The following is a 22,426-nucleotide window of genomic DNA, read 5'->3' as shown; positions in this document are numbered from 1 at the left end:
TGTTTGATCACTTTGAATGCAATGCTGGAACTGACCAAACATCTGTACTATCACCTTCAATATGAAACAACTGCCCTGATTTTGGCAACTGAGGCAAATGTTGTTAGTGTGTGACATAGGATGCAGATGCCATTATTTGCAGTATGGCTGTATAGGTGAAATGAAGAGAAGGTTGTATACTGACATTTGGTACTTCAGGAGTGTGTGACAGACTGACACACCGTCAAAATGAAGTAACACCACTCCATACAGTTTAGAGGAATTTTTCAAGATAAATATTATTGCCCCATTTTTTAAACTATGTAATTTCAGATAAAATGGAACAACTGCTGGAATGCCATCTGCTACCCTGCAAAGTACTAGCTACCATTCAAATTATGTGTTATGGTGGCATTTTCTTTGCTGTGCATGCTGAAGGTAAGGAAGTCCTCCAAAGCACAAACTCATTTAAACAGAAGTACAGTGATGGAACATAAAATACTGGGTTGTTCCCCAAAGTAATTAGCTAGATATCATCACTAAAATGTCAACCATCAGCAGTACATTTTCTCCATGCACCATAGGATTATAGGATCATAGGAGGTTACTAGGCTAATGGCCCTGGGGTCTTTACAAGCCTAGCCAAGAGTTTATCCCCAAAAAAGAAATCTCAGTCAGCAGCTGAGCCTGTCACCCCTGTCAGTGAGGGACACAGTTGGAACCACTGGGACAAATTTGTGGTTTCCTATCCACTCATCAAGATTGCCATTGAAGAGGGTCAGTGACGTACTTTGTTTGATGTGTATTGGGAGTCTATTCCAGAGATAGGGCAGCCTCTGAGAGACAAACCTATCTCTCCAGCAGGTTTTGTTAGTGTGACATATTAGATTTAGTCCTGATTGGTTAATGCGGGAGGAGTTAGACTTATGGATATGAAGCATCTCTAGTAGGGCAGGGTCCGAGATTGCTTTGTAGGCGAGACACGCTTTGTAGGCGAGACACAGATCACCTCTGAGCAATCTGTATGATACTGAGTAGAGTGATAGTGATTTGAGTCTGTCCACATAGTGCAGGTGTTGGATGCCATGGATTCTCTTTGTGAGGTATTTTTGTGGCCTTTCCAGTTGATGCAAGTGTTTGGAGAAGTACATACCAAACAAGCTGTTGTACTCAATTATTGGCCTAATGAGGGAGGAGTACAGAGAGGTAATAACCTCTTTTTTTCTGGATGCAATCCCTTTACTTATGAGATGAACCAAGTAAAAGGCTGTTCTGGCCACTGCCATTACATGATGGTCGAATGTGAGATTGTTGTCAACCTATGTACCCAGGTCTCTCACCGTAGGTTGTGTGCTTAGGGGGTTGCCGTTGATGAGGTAAACAGTAGGGGCCATGTTTTTGCTGAATAGTATGATAAAAAGTTTTTTGCATTTAACTTAAGGCCATGACTTTGGCACCAGTCATTTGTTGCTGTGAGACTCTCTTGTAGTATGTTAATATCATTTGTGGAGTCAATGACAGAACCCAACTTACAGTCATCCACAAGCCTGGTCAGCCACATGCTGTTTGTCTTTGCCTGGACCTCTGAAGTAGATGCCAAACTGTAGGGGTCCCAGGCCAGATTTCTGGGAAATGTCACTAGTGACAGGTCTGCTGTTGGAGGTGGAGGCACCTATTTTGACCTTGTGGGTCCAATTGGTGAGCCATTTGGCTACCCACCTGATGAGATAGGGATTTATGCCAGGTTGTGTTAGCTTTTTGATGATGCCTGAATGGAGTATTATGTCAAAAGCTTTGGCCAAGTTAAGGTAAGCTGTATATACTGACTTTCCCTCATCCAGGGCCTTGGTGACAAATTCAACAAGCAAGATCTGCCCTTGATGAATCCAAACTGCCTCAGATCAAGAGATTGGAGATTGCTTATGTCCTTGATTATGAGGTTCATAATAATATGCTCCATGGCCTTACAGATCAGACCTGGGCAAGAGTTTTCTAGAGTCAGTAGTGGCACCACCTTTGTACAAGGGAATGACAATGGCAGTTCTTCACTCTGCTGGAATGAGCCTGTGCTTAGACTATGGTTGAATAGGGTGCTCAATTAAGAGGATAGTTCCTGCTGGAGATGTTGCAGAATACAGCCTGGGATACTATCCTTTCCCATGGAAGTTGTGTTCTTTGCCTTGGATAGGGTCTTTAACACTTGATCTATGGAGATGTGAGGTGCAGGGCAAGTATTGGGGATGTTGAATGGGCCTTTGGGGGAGGACATGGGGGTAAAGTTTGCACTGAACCTATCTGCTTGCAGGTTGGCTAAGTCAATAGGATCAGTGTAAGTGGTACCATAACTAATTTGGAACAAACCTGGGCTTTGCCATGGAGGGTGCTGTTGTAACTGAAAAAGGCTTTGTGGTTACCCTTTGTTTCAGAGGCTAGTTTTGATTCATAATTGGCTTTGGAGGTTTTCATTAGTGATCTAACTTGCTTGTTGAAACTAAGGAGGGAGTTTTTCCAGTTGGGAATTTGTGCCTTTTTATTTTGGAACAACAGTTTCTTTCTTTTGTTGTAATGCCTGTTGAATGAGGATGTCCACCAAATAGGTTTGTGTTTCCTTGATGAGCAGGTTTCTGTACTGTTGGGTATGGGTGAGTCCATGCAGTATTACAGGTTCTTGTATACTGTAATGGCATACTGTTCAGCATAGTTGTCTGCATCCTGTGAGGGGGAGGGGTGGTGTGAAGCTACTGATACCCTCCCTTAGAAGGTTGTAGTCAGTTTTTGAGAATTTTTTAGCCTGGTTATGTCTGGGGGGGGTTGGATGGGATAGAAACTTTGAATGAGACAGACCGATGGTCTGATCTAACTAGGGAAGCACTTACTATGGGGGTGGTGCAGCGGCTGCCCATGTTTGTGAGAACCAAGTCTAGAATGTTATCTCCCCTTGTGGAGGAATGAGTCAAGCTGGTCTAGTTGTTAGAATTGATGAAGTCAAGGAATCATTGGCTGAGTGTATTAGAGCAGGAATAGTTCACCAAGTCTATGGTTGGGTAGTTGATTTCACCAAGGATCAGGGTGTTAGGGGATACCTTAATAGTCTAGTAGGTCCAGGTAGGAAGAGTGGGTGTCCTGAGTCATGGAGGGGTTCTATAGCTGGCTAAAAGTTGGATGGGTGTCTTGGCAATTGTCAGTTGCACCTGGAGTAGTCCTAGTGCATCATGCTGGCAAACCATTCTGGGGGTGTGCTTGTCTTTAATGAAAATAGAGACTCCACCACTCTCTTAGTCTTTCAACCTCATTTGGGGGTCAGAATGTATGGAATGAGGTATAGCCTGGTAAGGCAGGGGTGCTGTCCAGAGCCTAACTTTGTTTTTATATTTTTCACACCATGTTAGTGATTGTGTGTACAGCAGAGAGTTCATTGTAGTGGACTATGAAAAATAAATCTGACTCCAGAAAACACTGGTGAAAATACACTCCATGGCTGTGCACCTAAGCAGGTATACAAAGATATTGCAACTGCCATCAAATGAAGGTTGAAGTTCATCCCTTTGGCTCCATACAGAGATGTCAGTTGCATATACCAACCTGCTGCTGAAGCACAACTTAAGGAAGTTTTAGTAAGTCATGCTTCTGTTGTAGAATCTGTTGGCTTAGGAAGTCTTTATGAAGCTACTTGGCACTGATTGTTCAGATAAAGTATTCTGAGTGAAAGTAACCTGATATAGAATACAATATTTATAAATTTTATGTATGTAATATTTTCTCCCTCTAATGGAGGGAGAGTTGCTCCCAGTGTAGATTTATGGAGGTGGGTAATACCTTCGCCATTAGAGGGAGAAAATATTACATAAATAAAAGATTTAATTGTGCCACCAAGGGAGTGGTCTATTTAGCAACCTTTAACCTCTGCCCTTATTTCTACATCAGTAAGACTGATCGTAAATTCAAAGACAGAGTCTATGAACATATTTACAGCATCAGGAAGTTAAAATTGGAGAATGCACTGGCTAAGCATGTGCACAAACACCCCCAGCACAGTTTCAAGTTTAGGGTGATTGATCAGATTGAACAAGATCTCTGGGGGGGGGGGGGACTCCTCACCCTTAATCTAGAACTCTGCAAATTATTATGCAAATAAAATTGAATGCCTATAATGCACCAGGGGTACATGATTTATGTTCTTTGTCTTGTGTTTTAAAACTGAAGAGTCTGCAGAGGTAATTGAACATTTCTTCTGTACATTTGTTTACATCACTGAGCCTTAGTAGAAATACTTACATTCTCTGTATATTTTGTATTATATTAGTTAACTGACAGGCTGGGTAATAGGGGATATATGATTTTACTAGTGGTTAGTTCTTTTAAATGAATTGCTTATTTTGCACATTAATTATTTAGCACAGTTTTTAAACAAAGTTTTTATATAATTTCTTAAAATCAGGCCATCCTCAGTGTGCATGTTTATTCTTGGTCAGTTTTATTCAGGCTTGCTTATTTATTTAGTATTTATATTTATATTGAAATGTTTTTAAATATCTGTACTTTTGCTTTTAGAAGCTAATTGATGTTTAGCATGTGACATTTTAAACAGCTACACTTTTAAATAGCTGCATTTTACATTAGTTCTGTTTGTTTGATGAAGTCTTGTTCATAGAAGTAAGACAAACGCGCTTACACAACTTGTTTTTAGGAATTAAAACTTGTCTCCGTGGATTACAACTTGCCTCAGTGGATTATATTTTATTCCTTGGATTTGTCTTGCCACCTGTAGTTGTTTTTCAGTATTCACTGTGAATGTCCACTGTATGATGTTACCCTTTACATACATTTGATGCATCTTTCCTAATTTGGACTGGTAACTTAATCCAAGTGATATACTGCCTTAAACCAATATGCCATCTGGCTTATATCAGGCAGTTTTATTTATGTATTTATTTATATTTGTTACCAGAAGAGTGGCCTCCGAAAGACATGCGTGAATGGGCGTGCTTTCGCTGAAGGTTGGGCATCGGGCTGGCAACTTGGCGCCATAAAAAAAAGACTGCCAATCATAAGCCGACCGGAGTTCTGCTGTGACGACCCCTAACCGGGAAAAGCCAAAAAGACAAACCACCAGAAGAGTGATCTTGTTCTAGGATTCTTTCTAGTCTCATCTCAAGCCAAAATGCAGTGGCACATTAACTAGGTGTAAAATTCTACATTACAAATTAAATGATGGAAATAGTTTTACCTAAATGCAATGTACAGATGTGCACTTTCAGGAGAACTTTTCCTACATATACTATAAACCTGTAGTAAATGTACCTTTTGAGCAGTTGCAGGACAAGAAGAATTAAGCTTAGAACAGTTTAATGACACACAGCTAAGTCAACAAAGTATGATAAGCAGTCATCAGTCCTGTAGTTAGTACTGTTTGATGCCCTTGGCAATGTCCCCATTTTGTACCTCCAAACAAAATTAAATAAGAAAAAAGCCTACAAATTAAGATGTTAAGAAAGAACTTACAATACTCACAATAAGAGAAATGGTATTCAAATATGAATGTTAAGAATGTAGTTTACCTTGCCCTAAGTAGCAATAGGTTGTGGAAGGAACAAGCGCAATTTTAAATTATGCAACTAGGCAGTCAGAAATCATAGTTATTTGCTAGAGTTCTTTGACTAGGGCAGAAAAACATTAGCACCCTTAGCAATATATCTAGTATTTAATATTTACACTGGGTGGTGGAAGCAAGGCCACATTTATAGGGCTTCAAAAAGATGCTTTTTGAAATGAGGTCAAATTTTAATTGGAAGTTGGCAGTTAATTTGTGGCTGTGTGGCTCATAGTCATGGGGGGACTGGTTGGTATTTGTCGTATTTTTAGTATTTCATTTCATCACTGTCTCATATTATTGACTTCTTTTTAGTCTTGTTCCATTTGTGGTATAATTTCTTCTTCATTTTGTAGTACTTATTTAACTGATGTAAAACGATCTGCTCTAAACTAAATTGCCATTTTATACCACACATCTCCATAAATATTTTCACAGAAATGCCGCAAAGATACTTGTTTTAGGTATGTACATTTTTGTTACTTGTTGCAGTTTAAATTCTCTTATGCTATTTTCTCATTACTTATTGCATTTGGTTACTGTATTGTCCTTTTTCTTCTCTTTCATTTTAGGATTCATAAGCTGCTTATTACAATAACTGATGTTAAGCCAGACATATGTAAAAGTTTTTGCTCATCCTGAAATAGTGCTTCAGGCCAGCACTACTGAGATAGGTACCCAGTTTGGTTACTGTTCACAATATAATGTTTTTTGTTGACTGTTTTGTTTCCTTATGTGGTGGCTCATTATTTGGTCACAGTATTTGGTCACAGTATAAGGCTGTAGTTCTGTTACTGGTTAAAACGTTGATGCTTGTTCCCATTTACCAAATTTTGTAATGGCTTTAACATAGGGTAAAATGCATGCTGCCTGGTTCTCCGCTGTTCTTTGTGGGTGGATCACTGGATCTGTTTGTCACTAGGTGATACAGGAGTTGGTTGGTTTGCTTAATCAATGGACAAAATAGCAAAAGTGGTCACCCCTGGGTGAAACAGGAGTTGTTTGCTTCATAATAGTTTACTCTCGTGTTTATTATACAGTCACCAGATAAAAGTTATTCATTGGTCTTGAAGAAATCTTAATAACTTATGGCACCTTTTGCTGTCACAAGAAGACTATCTGAATCCATCTGCATGACATACTCGGTAGCTCCATCAACAAGGTCACTTAGCATACGTACTTGGGGGGATGTTTTAGTCAATCATTTACCTTTACAGGTTTGATTGAACTTTTGTGATTAGAGCTCTTAATCAAGAAAAACTCACATTCCCAAATTGGCTTACTGCTGAAACAAAGGGAAAACAGTTATGGGGATCAACTTTTTTATCTCTAAACTAGCTGATACACTTTCTGTTATAACACTTAGCTGTCTCACTGAGAATTTTCATAAGGCTATATTTAAGAACTCTCACTTTATCATTCTGGTGGTGCACAGGTTGCATCATTGTCTGCTACTTCAGATAGCTGACATCCAATGCCTGGTAGAGCTTCTCTCTGACTAGGAGCACTTGCATTTAATCACTGTAACGTAGTCTTCCACCCCCCACCTAATCAAGTTGTCATTAAACACAACAACTACTGATATCTTAGGAGGAAGGAGCCTTAACAATAATGACTTCATTTTTCAGGTTTGGACTGAGGAAAAAAGATTTACAAGGACTGTTCTGTTATGCCAGAACCAGCTATCCCCTGAAACTTGATGTGAAACCATGATGCATATTGAAAGTGAAAGAGCACCTTACTTCATTCTATGAAAGGTATTGTTTTTATGACCACAACTAGGACAACTGTCTTCAAAAATTCTTTGTATGTTGTATTAATTGATCAAACTTTGTGATTGCTCAAGCCATAACTTGATGATGTTTTCATTAGCTTCATATTTTAATTACAATGCTTTCTTTTTTTTTCCTAAAGCTTTTATCTGTAATACTCTGTGCAATATCAGTTATATTATGTTTCATGATTCTTGTAAATGCAATGATTCACATCAATGATTTTATATTTCATATTTTCTAAATACCTTTAACCGAGTCATAGTGTACCATGGCAACTACACTTCTGACTGTTAGGTGTCAAATTTTGATTTGTTACACCTTTCTTTTCAGGAGCATATGCTTCTATGTTTATGTAAAACTGGTTTAAGAATGTTAACTTTCAGAGTGAAAATACAGGTAGGGTTATGTAACATTTTGGGACTGGGAACCTTTGACATTTGTATTGTAATTCATGAAGATTAGCTTTATACATCAGGTGAGGAATATTAAAAAATGGTAATCTGGCAGTTAATTTACAGCCATTTTAAGGAAAGAAGGTTCTGTTCATAAACTGAACTGAGTCCCTTCTAATGTAATCATATTTTTCCCCAAGACTTTTCTGATAGCTTTAGTAAATGCTGTGTTAAAAGTCTTTTGATGCCAATTATATTCAGTGCTCAGTAGTGGCATATGTGTTTTACTACTATGGTCAGAATGTAACTGTTATTGGAGTAACTATGTGGTCTTTATGTCAACGTGTTGTATTCTTGGTTTCTGTAGGTGATACATAGGTGAATGTTTTGATGAAGAAAAAGGTTGTCCATGCAGTATTACTAATTACCTTCGGGATTTTTTTTTGAGGGAGTGGTTTAGTTTCACAGCTTTGATGAATAATCTGGTTCATTATAATGAGTAGAACTTTTTATTTTCTGTTGGTAAATATTTGCTAAACTGATGATGGGAACCAGTACTAACATTCAGCCTTCGCATTCTTTTTGAAAAACGATTTCCTGTATTTCTGTTAATATGTTGAGACCTTGCATAGTGGCTGGTGTTGCATCCTATTTTCCCAGGGGAATCCAACATCTATCAGAATGGGAGGACATAAATAACTGACCACTTTGGTTTTCCAAGTATGGTCTGCACCTGCCCCCTTGGTCTTTGATATTGATTAAAACTTTATCCATCCTCTTTCAGCCTTTTTTAGGCACTATGAAAATGACAAAACTACCAAAAAAAAAAAAAAAAAACAACCTTAAGGTGTTACTGGTCAATGTTAGGAGCCTAAACAAGAAAGACCACACCCTATAAGCTGTCCTTATTCTGGAGAATGTAGAAATCGGTGCTGTAACCAAGACTTGGTTTAATGCCACAGAAAGTACTCCTGTAATGGAAGGTTGCAGTGGCTTCCATACATTTAAACCAACACCAGCACAAATAGGTGCTGGAGTTGTCTCAATCTGTATTAGCAGCAAATACAACTCTAAGTTGGTTAAATAGGATGATGCCTTGTCGTTCATGCATGTCCAATCCCCATGTACAAGGTTCCCTGCCATGTAATAGCCGGCTACAGGTCATACTCTATGGCTCACAAAGCACATGGCTCTTACCTAGCCCTACTAGAGGTACTTACCATCTACCCAAATTCCTTATTCATGGGAGACTTTAACTGCCCCTGTACTGACTGGGAAAATTAAACTGTCTCAAACTCACAGGCGCAGTGTTTCCTGGACTGCATCAACACAAACATCCTGGACCAGATAGTGAACTCTTAAGCAGAGGAAAAAACATATTGGAGCAAATAGTCACCAAATGGGAGAGTGTTGTAACTGCACCCGTCTTTGTCACATCCTCACTGGACCACAAAACTGTCTCCCTCAAAATAAAATTCAACTCAGAATGTCCAACTAAATCTGTAACAGTTAGGAACTATACTAAAGCAAATTGCATCATAGTAAGCAGCAGTTTGTCAAAATTTACAGCTCAGCCAAATGGCCAAAATTAGGAAGTACAACTCTCATAGAGATAAGAACTGTATGATTCAACTAAATAAGAAGCTAAGAGTTCTAATAAAGTCCAGCAAGGCTAGTTATGAGGTCAGGATAGCCTTCCAGGCTAAAGACAATCACAATGCCTTCTTCAGCTATGACAGGAATCTTAAATGTAATGTTCAGCAGTGTTTAGAACTGGTGGTAAATGGAAACCCTTCACTAACCAGGGTGATAGAAAATCTACTGGTTAATAAATTTAAATCAAACTTCATCACTCTACTCTGTCCCACTACCCCCTGTGAAATACCTTCTAAAATATGTCCCACTACCCCCTGTGAAATACCTTCCAAAATATGCCCCCACAGTCAAGAGGGAGCACGTCTAGAAAGTGCTAGCTAAGGCCGAAAACACTGCTTCAGTGGGCTTTGACAATATCCCTGGTTACCTCCTAAATAGCCTATAAGCACCTACATGAGTGCATGGATCGTGCTATCCCAAACAGAACCAAGACACTATCCTCCAAAAAAAGGAAGCCAATCTGGTGGTCCCCTGCCATAAACAAACTGTACAACAAAAGGAAGAAACTGTTGCAAAAGAGTAAAATCCCATGAGTGTAGGAGCTCCCTGGTCAGCCTCAGTAAGAAGCTGAGATCCCTTCTAAGATCCTCCAAAGCTAGCTACGAAAATAAAATTGCCACTAATTCCAAGGACAACCACAAAGCATTCTATAGCTATGTCAAGAATCTCAATGGCAACACCCAGATCTGCTCTGAGTTACAGCACAAAGGCATGAAAATTACAGAAACAACTGATCTTGCCAGCATCCTGGCAGATAGGTTCAGTGTTAACTTTAGCCCCCCACCCCACCCCCTAAAGGGCCCATATCTATACAGGAAGAATGCAGAGTCCCTGTAATCACAACTACACAGGTGAAAGCTGCACTCTTTAAAGCCAAAAACACAGCATCCATGGGACCGGACAACATCCCAGGCTGCATTTTACATGAACTTCAGAATGAACTGGCTCCCCACTTAAGCACCATGTTCAATAATAGCCTCGCATCAGGCTTTGTGCCCTCTGAATGGTGCACAGCAACAGTTATCCCACTCCACAAAGGGGGAGCCATCACTGATCCCGGGAACTACAGACCTATTAGCCTGACGAGCCTGGTCTGCAAAGCCATGGAACGTATCATCATGGAACTCATAAACAAAGACATTGGTAACCTCCAAACTCTGGATCCCACCCAGTTTGGGTTTGTGAAAGGCAGATCATGCCTCCTGAACCTGATCAACTTCTTTGAGGCAGTCACCAAAGCCGTAGATGAGGGTAAAGTGGTTCACACAGCCTATCTTGACCTCGCCAAGGCTTTCGACACCATCCCCCATTCTGGAATTAAACTCCATAAACTAGGCATAAATCCCTATGTCACAAGATGGGTTGCCAACTGGCTCACTGACAGAACCCACACTGTAAAAGTTGCAGACTCCAAATCTGACCTCAAACCAGTGACAAGTGGAGTACTACAGGGTTCTGTCCTGGGACCGCTCCTGTTTGGTATCTACGTCTCTGAAGTACAGGCTAACACAGAAGGCCTCTGGCTACCGAAGTTCGCAGATGACTGCAGACTAGGAGCCATAGTCAAGTCCCCAAATGATGTGAACATTTACAGAAGGGCCTCTCTGAGACAGATGCCTGGTGTCAGAGCCATGGCCTCAAGCTCAGTGCCAAAAAGTGCAGTGTAATCCCCTTTGGTAAAGACTCTGTACCCATGAACTACCACATAGGCAGCAATCTACTTAACACCGAATGCGTGATAAGAGACCTTGGGACCCAGGTGGACAGTAATCTCTCCTTTGATAGTCACATCGCCACAGTAGTCCGGAAGTCCTTCTACATGGCACACCTCATCATAAAAGGGTTCTTGTCCAGGAAAAAAGAGGTCATTGTTCCCCTCTACTCACCACTCATTAGACCCATTATAGAGTACAACACCCCTTTTGGAATGTACCTCACAAGATGACATCTGCAGCTGGAAAGGCCACAGAAGTACCTCACAAAGAGGATTACTGGACTCAAACAAATGCCCTACACTGACCGCCTCAAAAAACTCTAGCTTTACTCCGTAGCATATCGCCTACTCAGTGGTGATCTCTGCCTAACATATAAAGCTATGTCAAACCCAGAGCTGTTGGACATGCTACACCTACAGAAATCCCAATCCCTCCAAGCTACATGCACTAGGGACCTAAACCTTGTCACCACAATAAACAGAACATGCTGGAGGGATAGATTCCTATCCCAGTGACTTCCCGTACTCTGGAACAGGCAACCCATCTATGTTAAGCAAAGTTCTTCATTAGCATTCTTCAAGAAAAATCTTGATGAGTGGATGGGAAATGGGAAATACACCCCGGGGATCACTTCTGTATCTCTGCTCGTCAGTGGCACAGGAAAATAACTTTCTTGGGTGGCATAAGCCAGGTAACCTTGTTGGCTAGGCTTGCATAGGCCCTTGGGCTGATAGCCTAGTACCTACCTATGAGCCTATAAAAGATGACCTAGCAGGACAACTTGAGGCAGACTTCAACTACAGCCTCAAAACAGGTTATGTGCCAGGAGAATGGAGGGCCATAATGGTCATCCCTCTTCATAAGGTTGGACCATCAACTGATCCTCATGAACTACAGACCCCATCAGTCTGGCATTCCTAATATTCAAAGCCATGGAACTAATTGTCATAGAAATGATCAAAAAGGACATTGGCAACCTACAGACACCAGACCCATCCCAGCTTACCTTTGTTAAGGGAAGATCCTGCCTATCTGGTAGACTTCTTCAAGAAGGCCACTATGGTTCTAAATGAGGGGAAAATGGTGCATACCACCTACCTTGTCCTGGCCAAAGCTTTTGATACAGTATCCCACTCGGGTATTGTTAACAAACCCTCAGAACTAGGCATAAATCCCTACATAACTTGGTGGATTGCCAGCTGGCTCACAGATAGGACTCAAGATGTCAGGATATGTGCATCCACCTCCACAAGAGACTGCTTACCAGTGGAGAAACTCGGGGTTCTGTGTTGGGCCCCCACCTGTTTGACATCTACCTCACATAAGTCAAGCTTAATGCCAAAGGCCTCTGGCTCACCAGGTTCACAGAAGACTGTAAAATGGGAGCCATCATAGATTCCCCCCATGACTCCAATATTCTACAAGAGAGTCTAACAGAAACAAGTGACTGCTGTGAAAGCCATGGATTAAAAGTCAGTGTAAAGCAATCCATTATAGTGCTCTTTTGAGCAGGCATCCACCCAAGTTAATTACTTCATCAGTAAAACACCCCAAAAGTTTACCTGATACTTGGGGAACTGGTAACATATGTAGACAGGGATCTGGCAATCAACAAATATGTAGCCAAGATAGTAAAAAATCATTCTATGTCACCCAGCTCATAAGCAAGGATATGGCATCCAGGTCCAAGGAAGTATGAACACTGCTCTACTCAGCCCTTATCAGACACATCACTGAATACAAAGCCCCCTTTGGCATGTACTTAGCCAGCCATCTGCAACAGTTGAAATGCCATCAAAGGTTCCTCCCCAGGAGAATCCATGTTATAAACACCCTGTCCTACAAAGATTGCCTTAAGGTCCCATCTCTGTACTCCGTCTTCTACAGTTTACTCAGAGTTTTGAATTTTGAAGGCATGCAAGATATTATAGGGGATAGTCCCATGTTTTTTTCTGAATGAGGTAATTATAGGGGATAGTCCCATGTTTTTTTCTGAATGAGGTAAAAACTTTAAAAGAGTATTTTTATAAAAAAAATGTAAAAATAGAGAGAAAGAAAATAAAAAGAGGATGTTTGTGTGGCAATTGTAAATTCTGCCCTTTTGTTTTAGAAAATGATCAGGTAGATGTAGTGGCTAGAAATTATACTATTAAATTACATGAATATAGATGTAGATCAAAGTATGCAGTTTATGTTCCTTTATGCGGATTATGTCCAGCTTCTTATATATGTAAAACCAGTAGGAAGATGTATAAAAGAATGTGTGAAAACGTAAAGGCAGAGGAGGTTGAAGACATTAACAATGGTTTGGTAAAGCATGTCATCCAAAAGCATGAGACGGACAAAGAAAAAGTGAATTATAGATTTTCTGCAATAGATCAAGTATTAAATTATGAATGCAGGTTAGGCACAGAAGACGAATTAAACTGGAAAGAATATTTTTGGCAGGTAAAATTAAATGCTTGTAATTTATCGGGTATGAATGAAAGGGAAAATTACAAAGTGGTCATAAAAAGGAAAGGGTTAAATCACAGATTAAGAAGGGGGTCGAATGCAACTTGATCTTAACATTGTAGGAACGAAAACGCTTACCATTTGTTTTTTGGTTGTTCTTTGGACTTACTATATTTATTTTATTATTAAAGTGTTGAAGTTTTTTGATTAGATTGTGTTTCATTTTATTGCTTTAAAAGTTCAGTCTAAAGTCTTGGATGTTTTGTAGCCTTTTTCAGAGGAACTGAGAGGTGATTTATGCCTAGCATTTAAGACATCATCAGATCCAGCTCTGATGCCTTGCTTGCACATTCACAAGACAAACGGCACCAGAAGCTCTAGATCCAAGGGCCTGAACTTTGACTACTACATAAATAGAACCTGCTGGAGGGCTTAATATGTGTCTCAAAGGATCCCTGTGCTATAGAATAAGCTCCCCATCCACATGAAGCAGAGCTCATCCCTGATTCTGTTCAAAGGGATCCTTAATCATTGGATGCAAAATCTTAATTTCATGCTAGGCCTTGCTGCCATGTTTCTGATTAACAGAGGTTGACATTAAGTAAATTGATCCCCAACTAGCATACCCCCACCACACAGACCCACTCACATAACCATTAGCTACCTCTTTACTAACATATAGGCATTCAAAGAACTCTGGGACAAAATAGGGTTGGGTTGCACTGCAAGGCTTGTAAAGACCCTGGTGATCCTTAACCTAGTATAAACCTATGATGTGACATTGTCAGGTACACCTTCTCTCTCAACAATTTAAATTTTAATATACACTTACAGTTCTGGCTGTCAGTTTGGTTATGTCATGATACTTATAATAATAATAATATACAAATATAATTGGTTTCATTAATGTGGAACAAATATCTGTCCAATTTGCTCTATAGATGATCTGGTACAGGGGACGACAGCATCTTCTCTTTTGGATTATTATAAAATGCACTGCAAACAAAAGAGCTCTTCATTACTTGTTCTAGCTGAGTCGGTCTTTTTAGCAAATGCATTATATCTGCTATTCTTTATTTACACCTTACTATTTCTAGATGTGATTTATGTACCCTCTAAAGTATTGATAATCTCAAGTGATTAGGAGCTATTTTTTTCAATTTGAGCTTTAGGCCTTGGAGACCACTTAGTGATTCATTAAGTTTTTTTGCTACTATTGATTTTAGTTCATGCCAGTTTAGTAATAATAGTTCTAACTTCATGTATGTACATCTCTGGAATTTTTTTTACTTTTTCTTTTGTATTGATAACTGTAGAATTACCTGAATAATCTGTAGTTCATCTTGAAACTCTTCTTCATGATTGGTCATGAATATGATCTACTCAGCAAATCTGCTGAGTGCTTTTTCTTTAATGTATCTCCTCAGTACATTCACAGATCATAACTGTATAGATTTAGTAATATCCTCCACAACATAGAATGAGACTTGCATAAAGTCTTTTTGAATATGCTTTCCAGGGCTTTGTTGTATGTTTTTGAACTTCATTTACCATAGACATATTTGTAGAATTTGTCACACCCCTATACTTTTGTTTGCTGTTGCTTTTCTATATGAGTATATTTTTTGTGTGTAAATGATGTTGATTCTTAGGCAGTTGGTCTTTCCTCTTGTAGGAACACAGCTCCTAAACAGTTGTGATAGCTTACCTTCACAATAACTCATGGCAGTGGTAAGAAGTAAACTACCACAGAGGATTAAGGTTATGAACTGTCAATGAGCTGTTTTCTGTAGTCCAGGGTGTGAGTCCCTCAGCCTTCATTTGCCTTCTGTGTGATTCTGATTCATTTAATCAGGCAGTGCTCTGTGGTAATGGGGAATGGGACTAGGCTTCTCAGTGGTGTCCTTGACCACATACCTAGTAACAACTCATGAACAGAATTTGACAATGCTTTTGTAGGAGTCCACTGTCTGCCCAACTTCATGTGCGAGTACTGCCCAAGCTTCCTATCACCAACATGGAGAAAAGGAAAGTAACATAATGTCCTTTTCACTGAGCTGCAACCTCAAGTACTTTAGAGATTAGGTGGATGGGAGTAGAAAGAGGGACGACCCCCATATAAAAACATTGGAATAAAATGTACTAGTGGTTAATTATATCCCCGTTGTCTACAAATGAGGCAGTATACATGTCTGCAGTAGACTTTGCTGGCAAAATTAACTTCAGAAGCTCACAATTCTGTTCACTATCTGTGAGCCGTGGTGTCTGCACTATGTATCTGTCCAGTTTAAACTTGGCATGGCTCTTATTAATTGTCATTCTTTCCAACACACTATGACTTGTCTCAATGCCTCTGAGACATTTTCAGTTTTCTGGCTATCAGCTTTTTTCCTCATTAACATCCAGTAGCAGTATTCAATGGGACAAGTCATTTGCATATTTCTGTAGGACAAGCAACATGCAAATTGTTTTGAAAATATTTTCTTTCATTTGCACATCTTTGCAAAGTTTATTTTTGCAGCACAAATTCTACCTAATTTATTGAAAGTAAGATGGCTCTTTTCATTGCATGCTCATTCTTTTGTTTTTTTCCTCTGCTACAACAATTCAGATATTGTTGTCTTTTCATACCCATATCTGTTGCAACACATTTTCATGTGACTTCTCAACTTTAACTTATTTGATTTATATTTGATCTTATGGCTATCTTCCTAAATGAATTGTTTTAACTGTGTGTTCGTAATTTCTCTTACACTCCACATTTCAGGAAAAACAAATGTAAATCCAGTGTAATTAAAATGTGAAAATATAGCACATACTGAGTCAGGCATCATTAGACATTAACAAAATAGCAAGGATACAGAACTTACAAAATTAAAATACACTACATTAAACAGCATGTATATGCAACAGTAAGTAAAGCATTTGAATAACATGTTAACTTGTAAGCAGACACCTGTAAAATGTATTGCACATTATAGAGGTCTGTGCAGTTTCTGGCCAGTGCAGTTTCTGGCCAGTGCAACACTTGTCTTTTGTGCATTTTTAAGTAAGCAAAGAGTGAGAGCATAGTAGGTCAAGTAAAAAATGAAGAAGAGGGACAGATGTCAGGGCTCTAGTTTGCTGTTGGGACATATTTCCAGTCATAATGTTTCTCAAATAGTTCCAACATGTAAACATCTAAAAGCAAGTATATAGGTTATGCAGATGTGTTTCCCATTTGCAACACCATGTAGTGAATGGGTAGTGACTAAACAACACAGATACACAGAGTGGTCTCCTCTTTTCCAGGTATGTATTCTGACTGAATAGTCCGGAAGGTATATCACATGATATGCAGCTAACATGCTAGCTTTTAAAGGTGCATATTTCATGTTCTGCTTACTGGAGATATTGTAGGAGAGGATGGCTAGAAGGGGAATACTGGGAGGGATGGCCAGGAGGTGTCGGATGTTGATGATGTTAGGAGGTGGCTGCTATGTGTAGAAGGGGAATACTGGGAGGGATGGCCAGGAGGTGTCGGATGTTGATGATGTTAGGAGGTGGCTGCTATGTGTAGAAGGGGAATACTGGGAGGGATGGCCAGGAGGTGTCGGATGTTGATGATGTTAGGAGGTGGCTGCTATGTGTAGCAGAATGAAATGCAGATGCAGCTATGAAGGGCTTGTTGGTTGCATATACCTAAAGTGCCAGTTGATGAGGTGAGATGAATGCTAAGTAGAACAGACAGGAGTCCGTTAAAAAGCAAGGATGTGTAGACAGAAGCAGTCTGATGAAAATGACATTAGGAGACTGCTAAGTGAAGTGGATGAGATTTTCTGAAGACAAAAAGGGGTTAATTTTATAATACAGCAGGAGTTAGATGGGGAGGTCTGGATGTTGTTTATGGGCTGAGTAAATGTCTCAGAGTTAAAGATTAACGAAGTGCGTAGAGGGTTCTCAGAGGAAGAGAAGATTAAGAATGGGTTATTTTAAGTACCTGTGAGATGTTGGAGAATGAGGTTAAGATTGGGTTGCTGGGCTTTATAAATGTTCTCGGAGCAAGAGGTCAAAGTAGAACCTGCAGCTGCTTCATACCACCAATCTTCTCCCAGTGTATCCACATGTATCATAACTTTTCAGTCATCTACCTCCATAATTTTAAAATACTCAGCAGTTTTACATTCCTGCACCCACACTTTTCTTCTCATTCCGTCCGTCTACCACTGTTATGGTAAAAAAATATTTCTGCTTATCATATCTGTAATTAAGGCCTTACTTTGTGAAGTACAACCAGTGTTCCTTTCTCTGGCTTCCCTGTCTGAAATTGTTCACATATTTTGTTTTCTTGGCTTATGCATCCATGTCATGTTTTGTATTTCCATTCTCATTTCTTGTAAAATTAATTCTTTAATTAAGTCTTTTCTCATAATGTTTTCTTTAGTAACCCTTAATGATTGTAGTTGACATCTCTATAACCTAATGTTTCCGCCTTGATTGATATCCAGAACTGCATACATTTGCAATGGCATAGTCATCAGTGATTAAGGTAATTACTGCTAAATAAACTTAAAAAAGATTGTGAAAAAACTTTGTGTTTCACTGTTGCAGTCATTACATTTGGGGTAATCTGCTGGCAGGTTGCCCTCAGCCTGATTAACAAAGTCTTGTGTCCTGGGTCAGTTGCTGTCCCTTCTTCCATGACGTCAGGTCGTCAGGGGTATAAAACATGCACCCAACGCCATTTCATCAGTCTTTCTTGCCATGCGGTGCCCAAAGCAGAAGCAGTTCGCAAGTGCTGGTCAGTCGACTCCTGAAATTTTTGTTTTCAAATTTCAGAACCGAAGTCTTCAACTTAAAGCTAAGTACCCCATTGTGGAAACTTTTTCTTGCTCCTTACCGATGTCAGTAAAAGTTAGTAATTGCATTACTTGTGGAAAGCAAATACCTCACAAAGATTTTCATTCATACTGTATTCCTTGCGTAGGCCCTGACCACGATGTACCTTGCTGTCGGTTTTGTGTTTTATTTAATCAGCACACTATCCATCGTCTGTACATTTGTGACTCTAAATATTTCGGTTCTCAGTTTAATTATCCAGAAATGTCATCAGTTAGCCATCCGACTACTGGGATTCCAAAAAGATGCAAAGATAAAGACAGAGACAGGCCACAGAGGTCCAAAACTGCCGATGACACTTCTCCTAAGCCAGTCGCCAGTTCACCGGTACTAAGTGAGGCACTTTTGCAGCCCCTGATACCTGCTACTACTGATTTGCAGGCCTCTACAGAGACCCATTCAAAGTTCGGTATGCCGCGAGAGGATTCACCTATGGAACCCATGAATGTCTCTACCTTGGATGGGTCTGGAGCCGCTGTGCAGGCACTGGCTTCTGAGGGTGTATTCAGGCCTGCAAACTTGCATATTAAATCGACTCCACCTTCATTACTAAGGCCTAAATCTCAACCTATGTCTAAAAAAACAATGCCCAGGCCACATGTTCAGGCCCCTATGCCTAAAAACAAATGATCAAAATGGCTGAAGATCTAATTACTCTAATCAGGGGTAGTCAACCCCCCCCCCCCTGAGGTCTAGGGCTGAGCTTGATTATGAATCTTTGGATCAGGTTTCTGTTTCTTCTGACTCTTCTAATGACCTGGATTTGTCCATACCTACTTATGAGAATTCGGATGCAGAGGATTCCATTCCCTCTGCTTCCCCTCCTGAGGATTTTTCTTTTGGGGAAACTTTACATACCTTAAGGGAGCATTTCCACTGGGAAAGTCAGGAATTTTCTGATTCAAAAAAATAGGCTTAGGGATTTCCTTCTTCTACCTCAACATAGGCCCTTGGCTCCTGTAATAGACATCGTTGATGATTTGTTTTCGGAATCCAGTATGTCCCCTGATTTGCTTCTTCCAGCTCCTAGTAAACCTGACAGATACTACAGGGTTCCTGAGTCCTACCCCTTCTGATAGAGACTCCAGGACACTGGATAGATGGGGTAAGAAGGTTTATACTTCTGCAGCCTTGGTAATCAGGGCTTTAAACTGTCAATTTCATATGTTAAAAGTATCAATAGCATATTATTGAACTGCTTAAACAGAAAATGATGTTTCCTGACTGTGTGGAAACTAAAGATTTACAGGAATTATTGCATTCTACTGAGCAAGTTGGAAAACATACTTTGCAATGTGGTTTTGATTCTTTAGAGGCCTCATACAGGGATGCTGTTACTGGGTTTGTGCTTAGAAGGCATGCTTGGCTTAAGGAGGAATCTTTGCCTGATCATGTTAAAGCGAAATTGTTGGATGCTGCTTTAAATCAAGACCATCTGTTTGGCAATAAGGCTGAAGTTCTAAAAACGATGGAAGACAAAGCTAAATCTATGCAAACTGTGAAAGATTTCTTACAAGTGCATCCTAAAAGATTTAGTAGGCACTGGCCTACTAAGAATTGGTCTTTCCCAGCTCCTTCCAGATTCTCTCAAGCCAAACCCAGACATACCAAAAGCACCAGGTTTCAGTCCCAGGGGACTCTCAGAACTAAGCAATAGGGGGCCTCCACTTCCAAATCTGGAAATAACAAGACACCCCCTATGGTAAACAGTCTCAATGACTTCCTTTTAAAATTACCAAGCACTTACCTTTTAGCCGCCCCTTTGGGCGGAAAGATTGCTCTTCATGCAAAGAACTGGGAACTCATAACCCAGGACAAATGGGTTTTAAATATAGTGTCCCAGGGATACAGATTTCATTTCCACATGTTGCCAACACCAACCGGGTGGCCAGACCTGCCTCCAAATCAGTGGTCAGAGGCTCAAAAATAAGTACTTTCCCTCTTAAACATGGAGGCTATTCAACCAGTACCAGAAGAGGAAAAGGGACAAGGTTTCTCTATTCCAGGCTCTTTCTGGTACACAGAAAAGACAAATCCTGGCATCCAATTCTGGACCTGTCTACTCTAAACACCTTTCTGGACATTCCAAAATTCAAGATGCTGACTCTTCACCAGTTACTTCCTTTGCTAGGCAAAGATGCCTAGTTGGCAACTCTAGATTAAAAAGAAGCATACCTGCACATCCCAATCAGGGAATCTTGCAGAAAATACCTACACTTCAAAGCAGGCTACTTGCATTATCAGTTCTCTGCAGTGCCCTTTGGCTTGTCTACTGTGCCCAGGGTATTCACAAAGTTCCTGGCTCCAGTTATTGCATTTTGCAGGCAAAGAAATATTCAAATATATCCATACCTGGACGATTGTCTAATTCAGGCAGAAAACCAGGGCACACTTCTAAATCATCTGGCATTTGTAAAAAGGGTTCTAACTTGTCTGGGGTACACCATAAACAAAAAGAAATCACAACTGGTACCCTCTCTACAGATTACATTCCTGGGTGCAGGCTTGAATACAACTGCCCAGATGGCTTTCCTCACGCCAGAGAAGCAAATTCATTTGATAACTTACTTCAAACAAGTGGCCACAAAAACCCTGCTATCTGCAAGGCAAATACTGCAAACCTTGGGGTTCCTGGCCTCCTGCATTAATTCCATATGCAAGAATGCATATGAAGAAACTACAGTGGTACTTAAAAGTCTATGGAGTCAACTTTGTCACAGCCTGGAAACAATGATTCCTATCATACCTTGCCTATGTCTGGAATTCCTATGGTGGGCAGAGGCCTGCCACCAAAACAAGGGACTGCCATTCACACTACCTCCTGCCGCCCAAACCCTAACTTCAGATGCATCAGAGTATGTATGGGGGGGGGTCACCTGGCAGGGAAGTGCATTCAGGGCAAATGGAACCCAAATCAAATGCACCTACATATCAATCAAAAAGAAATGTTAGCTGTACAGAATGCTCTGACAGCCTTCAAGGACTACATTCTTCCAGGACAACTAATGGTAAAGATGGACAACACCATGGTTATGTGGTACATAAACAAGCAGGGGGGTACACATTCTTACCCCCTCTGCAGACTAGCCATGGCATTGTGGAACACAGCCTTGAGCTACCAAGTGCACCTACAAGCTCAAGTCCTGCCAGGAAAATTGAATACACTGGCAGACGGTCTAAGCAGAAATCTCATGGACCAACATGAGTCGAAACTGGAACCATGGATTTTCAACATGCTGACAAGCAAATAGGGGAGCCCAGACATAGATCTATTTGCCTCTCCCCAGAACTACCAGTTGGACAAGTTTTGCACAAGGACTCCCCACAAAGAAGCCTGGAAAGTAGATGTTCTGTCCTTCAGCTGGAAAAACCTATCAGTCTACGCCTTTCCCCCTCTGCCTCTGCTCTCCAAAGTTCTGCTAAAAGTCAAACAGGACAAACCAAGAATGATTTTTGATTGCTCCAGACTGGCCACGCAAACACTGGCACCCACTCCTACACAGTGTGTCTTAAATATCTTCATGGCTCCTGCCTCAGACCCCTTCCTTGCTGTCACAGCAGGAGAACCAAATTCTGCACTCTCAGCTTCCAAAATTGAACCTTGCAGCCTGGCTAATCACTTAAATTCTCCCTTTATCCCTCAGCAAACCTGTGATGGATTTCATCTTGGTGGCGAGAAGGCCTAGTACTAGAAAATCTTATGCTGACAAATGGAAAAGATTCTGTGCCTGGAATCAATCTTTAGGGATGAGCACAGCAGCGCCCAATCTACCTCAGATTTTGCAATACCTAACTGAGATGCTTTACAAGGACCTGACATTTTCCTCTATTAAAATCCACGCTTCAGCTATTTCAGCACACTATAACACAGAACCACTCCTCTTCTCTCATCCCCTGCTCAAGCAGTATCCCAGAGGGACAAAGAACTTGAGACCACTTGGGAGAGCTCCTACACCTGCCTGGGACTTTAACTTTGTTTTGGAGAAG

At 40.4% G+C, this 22,426-nt stretch overlaps 1 protein-coding gene across 1 annotated transcript in view; it reads left to right on the top strand.

The window, feature by feature from the left end:
- The window catches only part of LOC122814319 (zinc-binding protein A33-like), a 221,170-nt gene that overhangs the window by 54,887 nt on the left and 143,857 nt on the right, over positions 1-22,426 (top strand). The window contains exon 2 of the mRNA XM_044086905.1: positions 7,198-7,266. Coding sequence (XP_043942840.1) covers positions 7,198-7,266 — 69 coding nt within the window. The remainder of the gene's footprint in view (positions 1-7,197; positions 7,267-22,426) is intronic.

This window comes from Protopterus annectens, chromosome 10.part0, assembly GCF_019279795.1.
Source record: "Protopterus annectens isolate FY-2018-M chromosome 10.part0, PAN1.0, whole genome shotgun sequence".
Taxonomy (NCBI): domain Eukaryota; kingdom Metazoa; phylum Chordata; order Ceratodontiformes; family Protopteridae; genus Protopterus; species Protopterus annectens.
The sequence above is the reverse complement of the archived record's forward strand: the minus strand, read 5'-3'. Positions and strand labels throughout refer to the sequence as shown.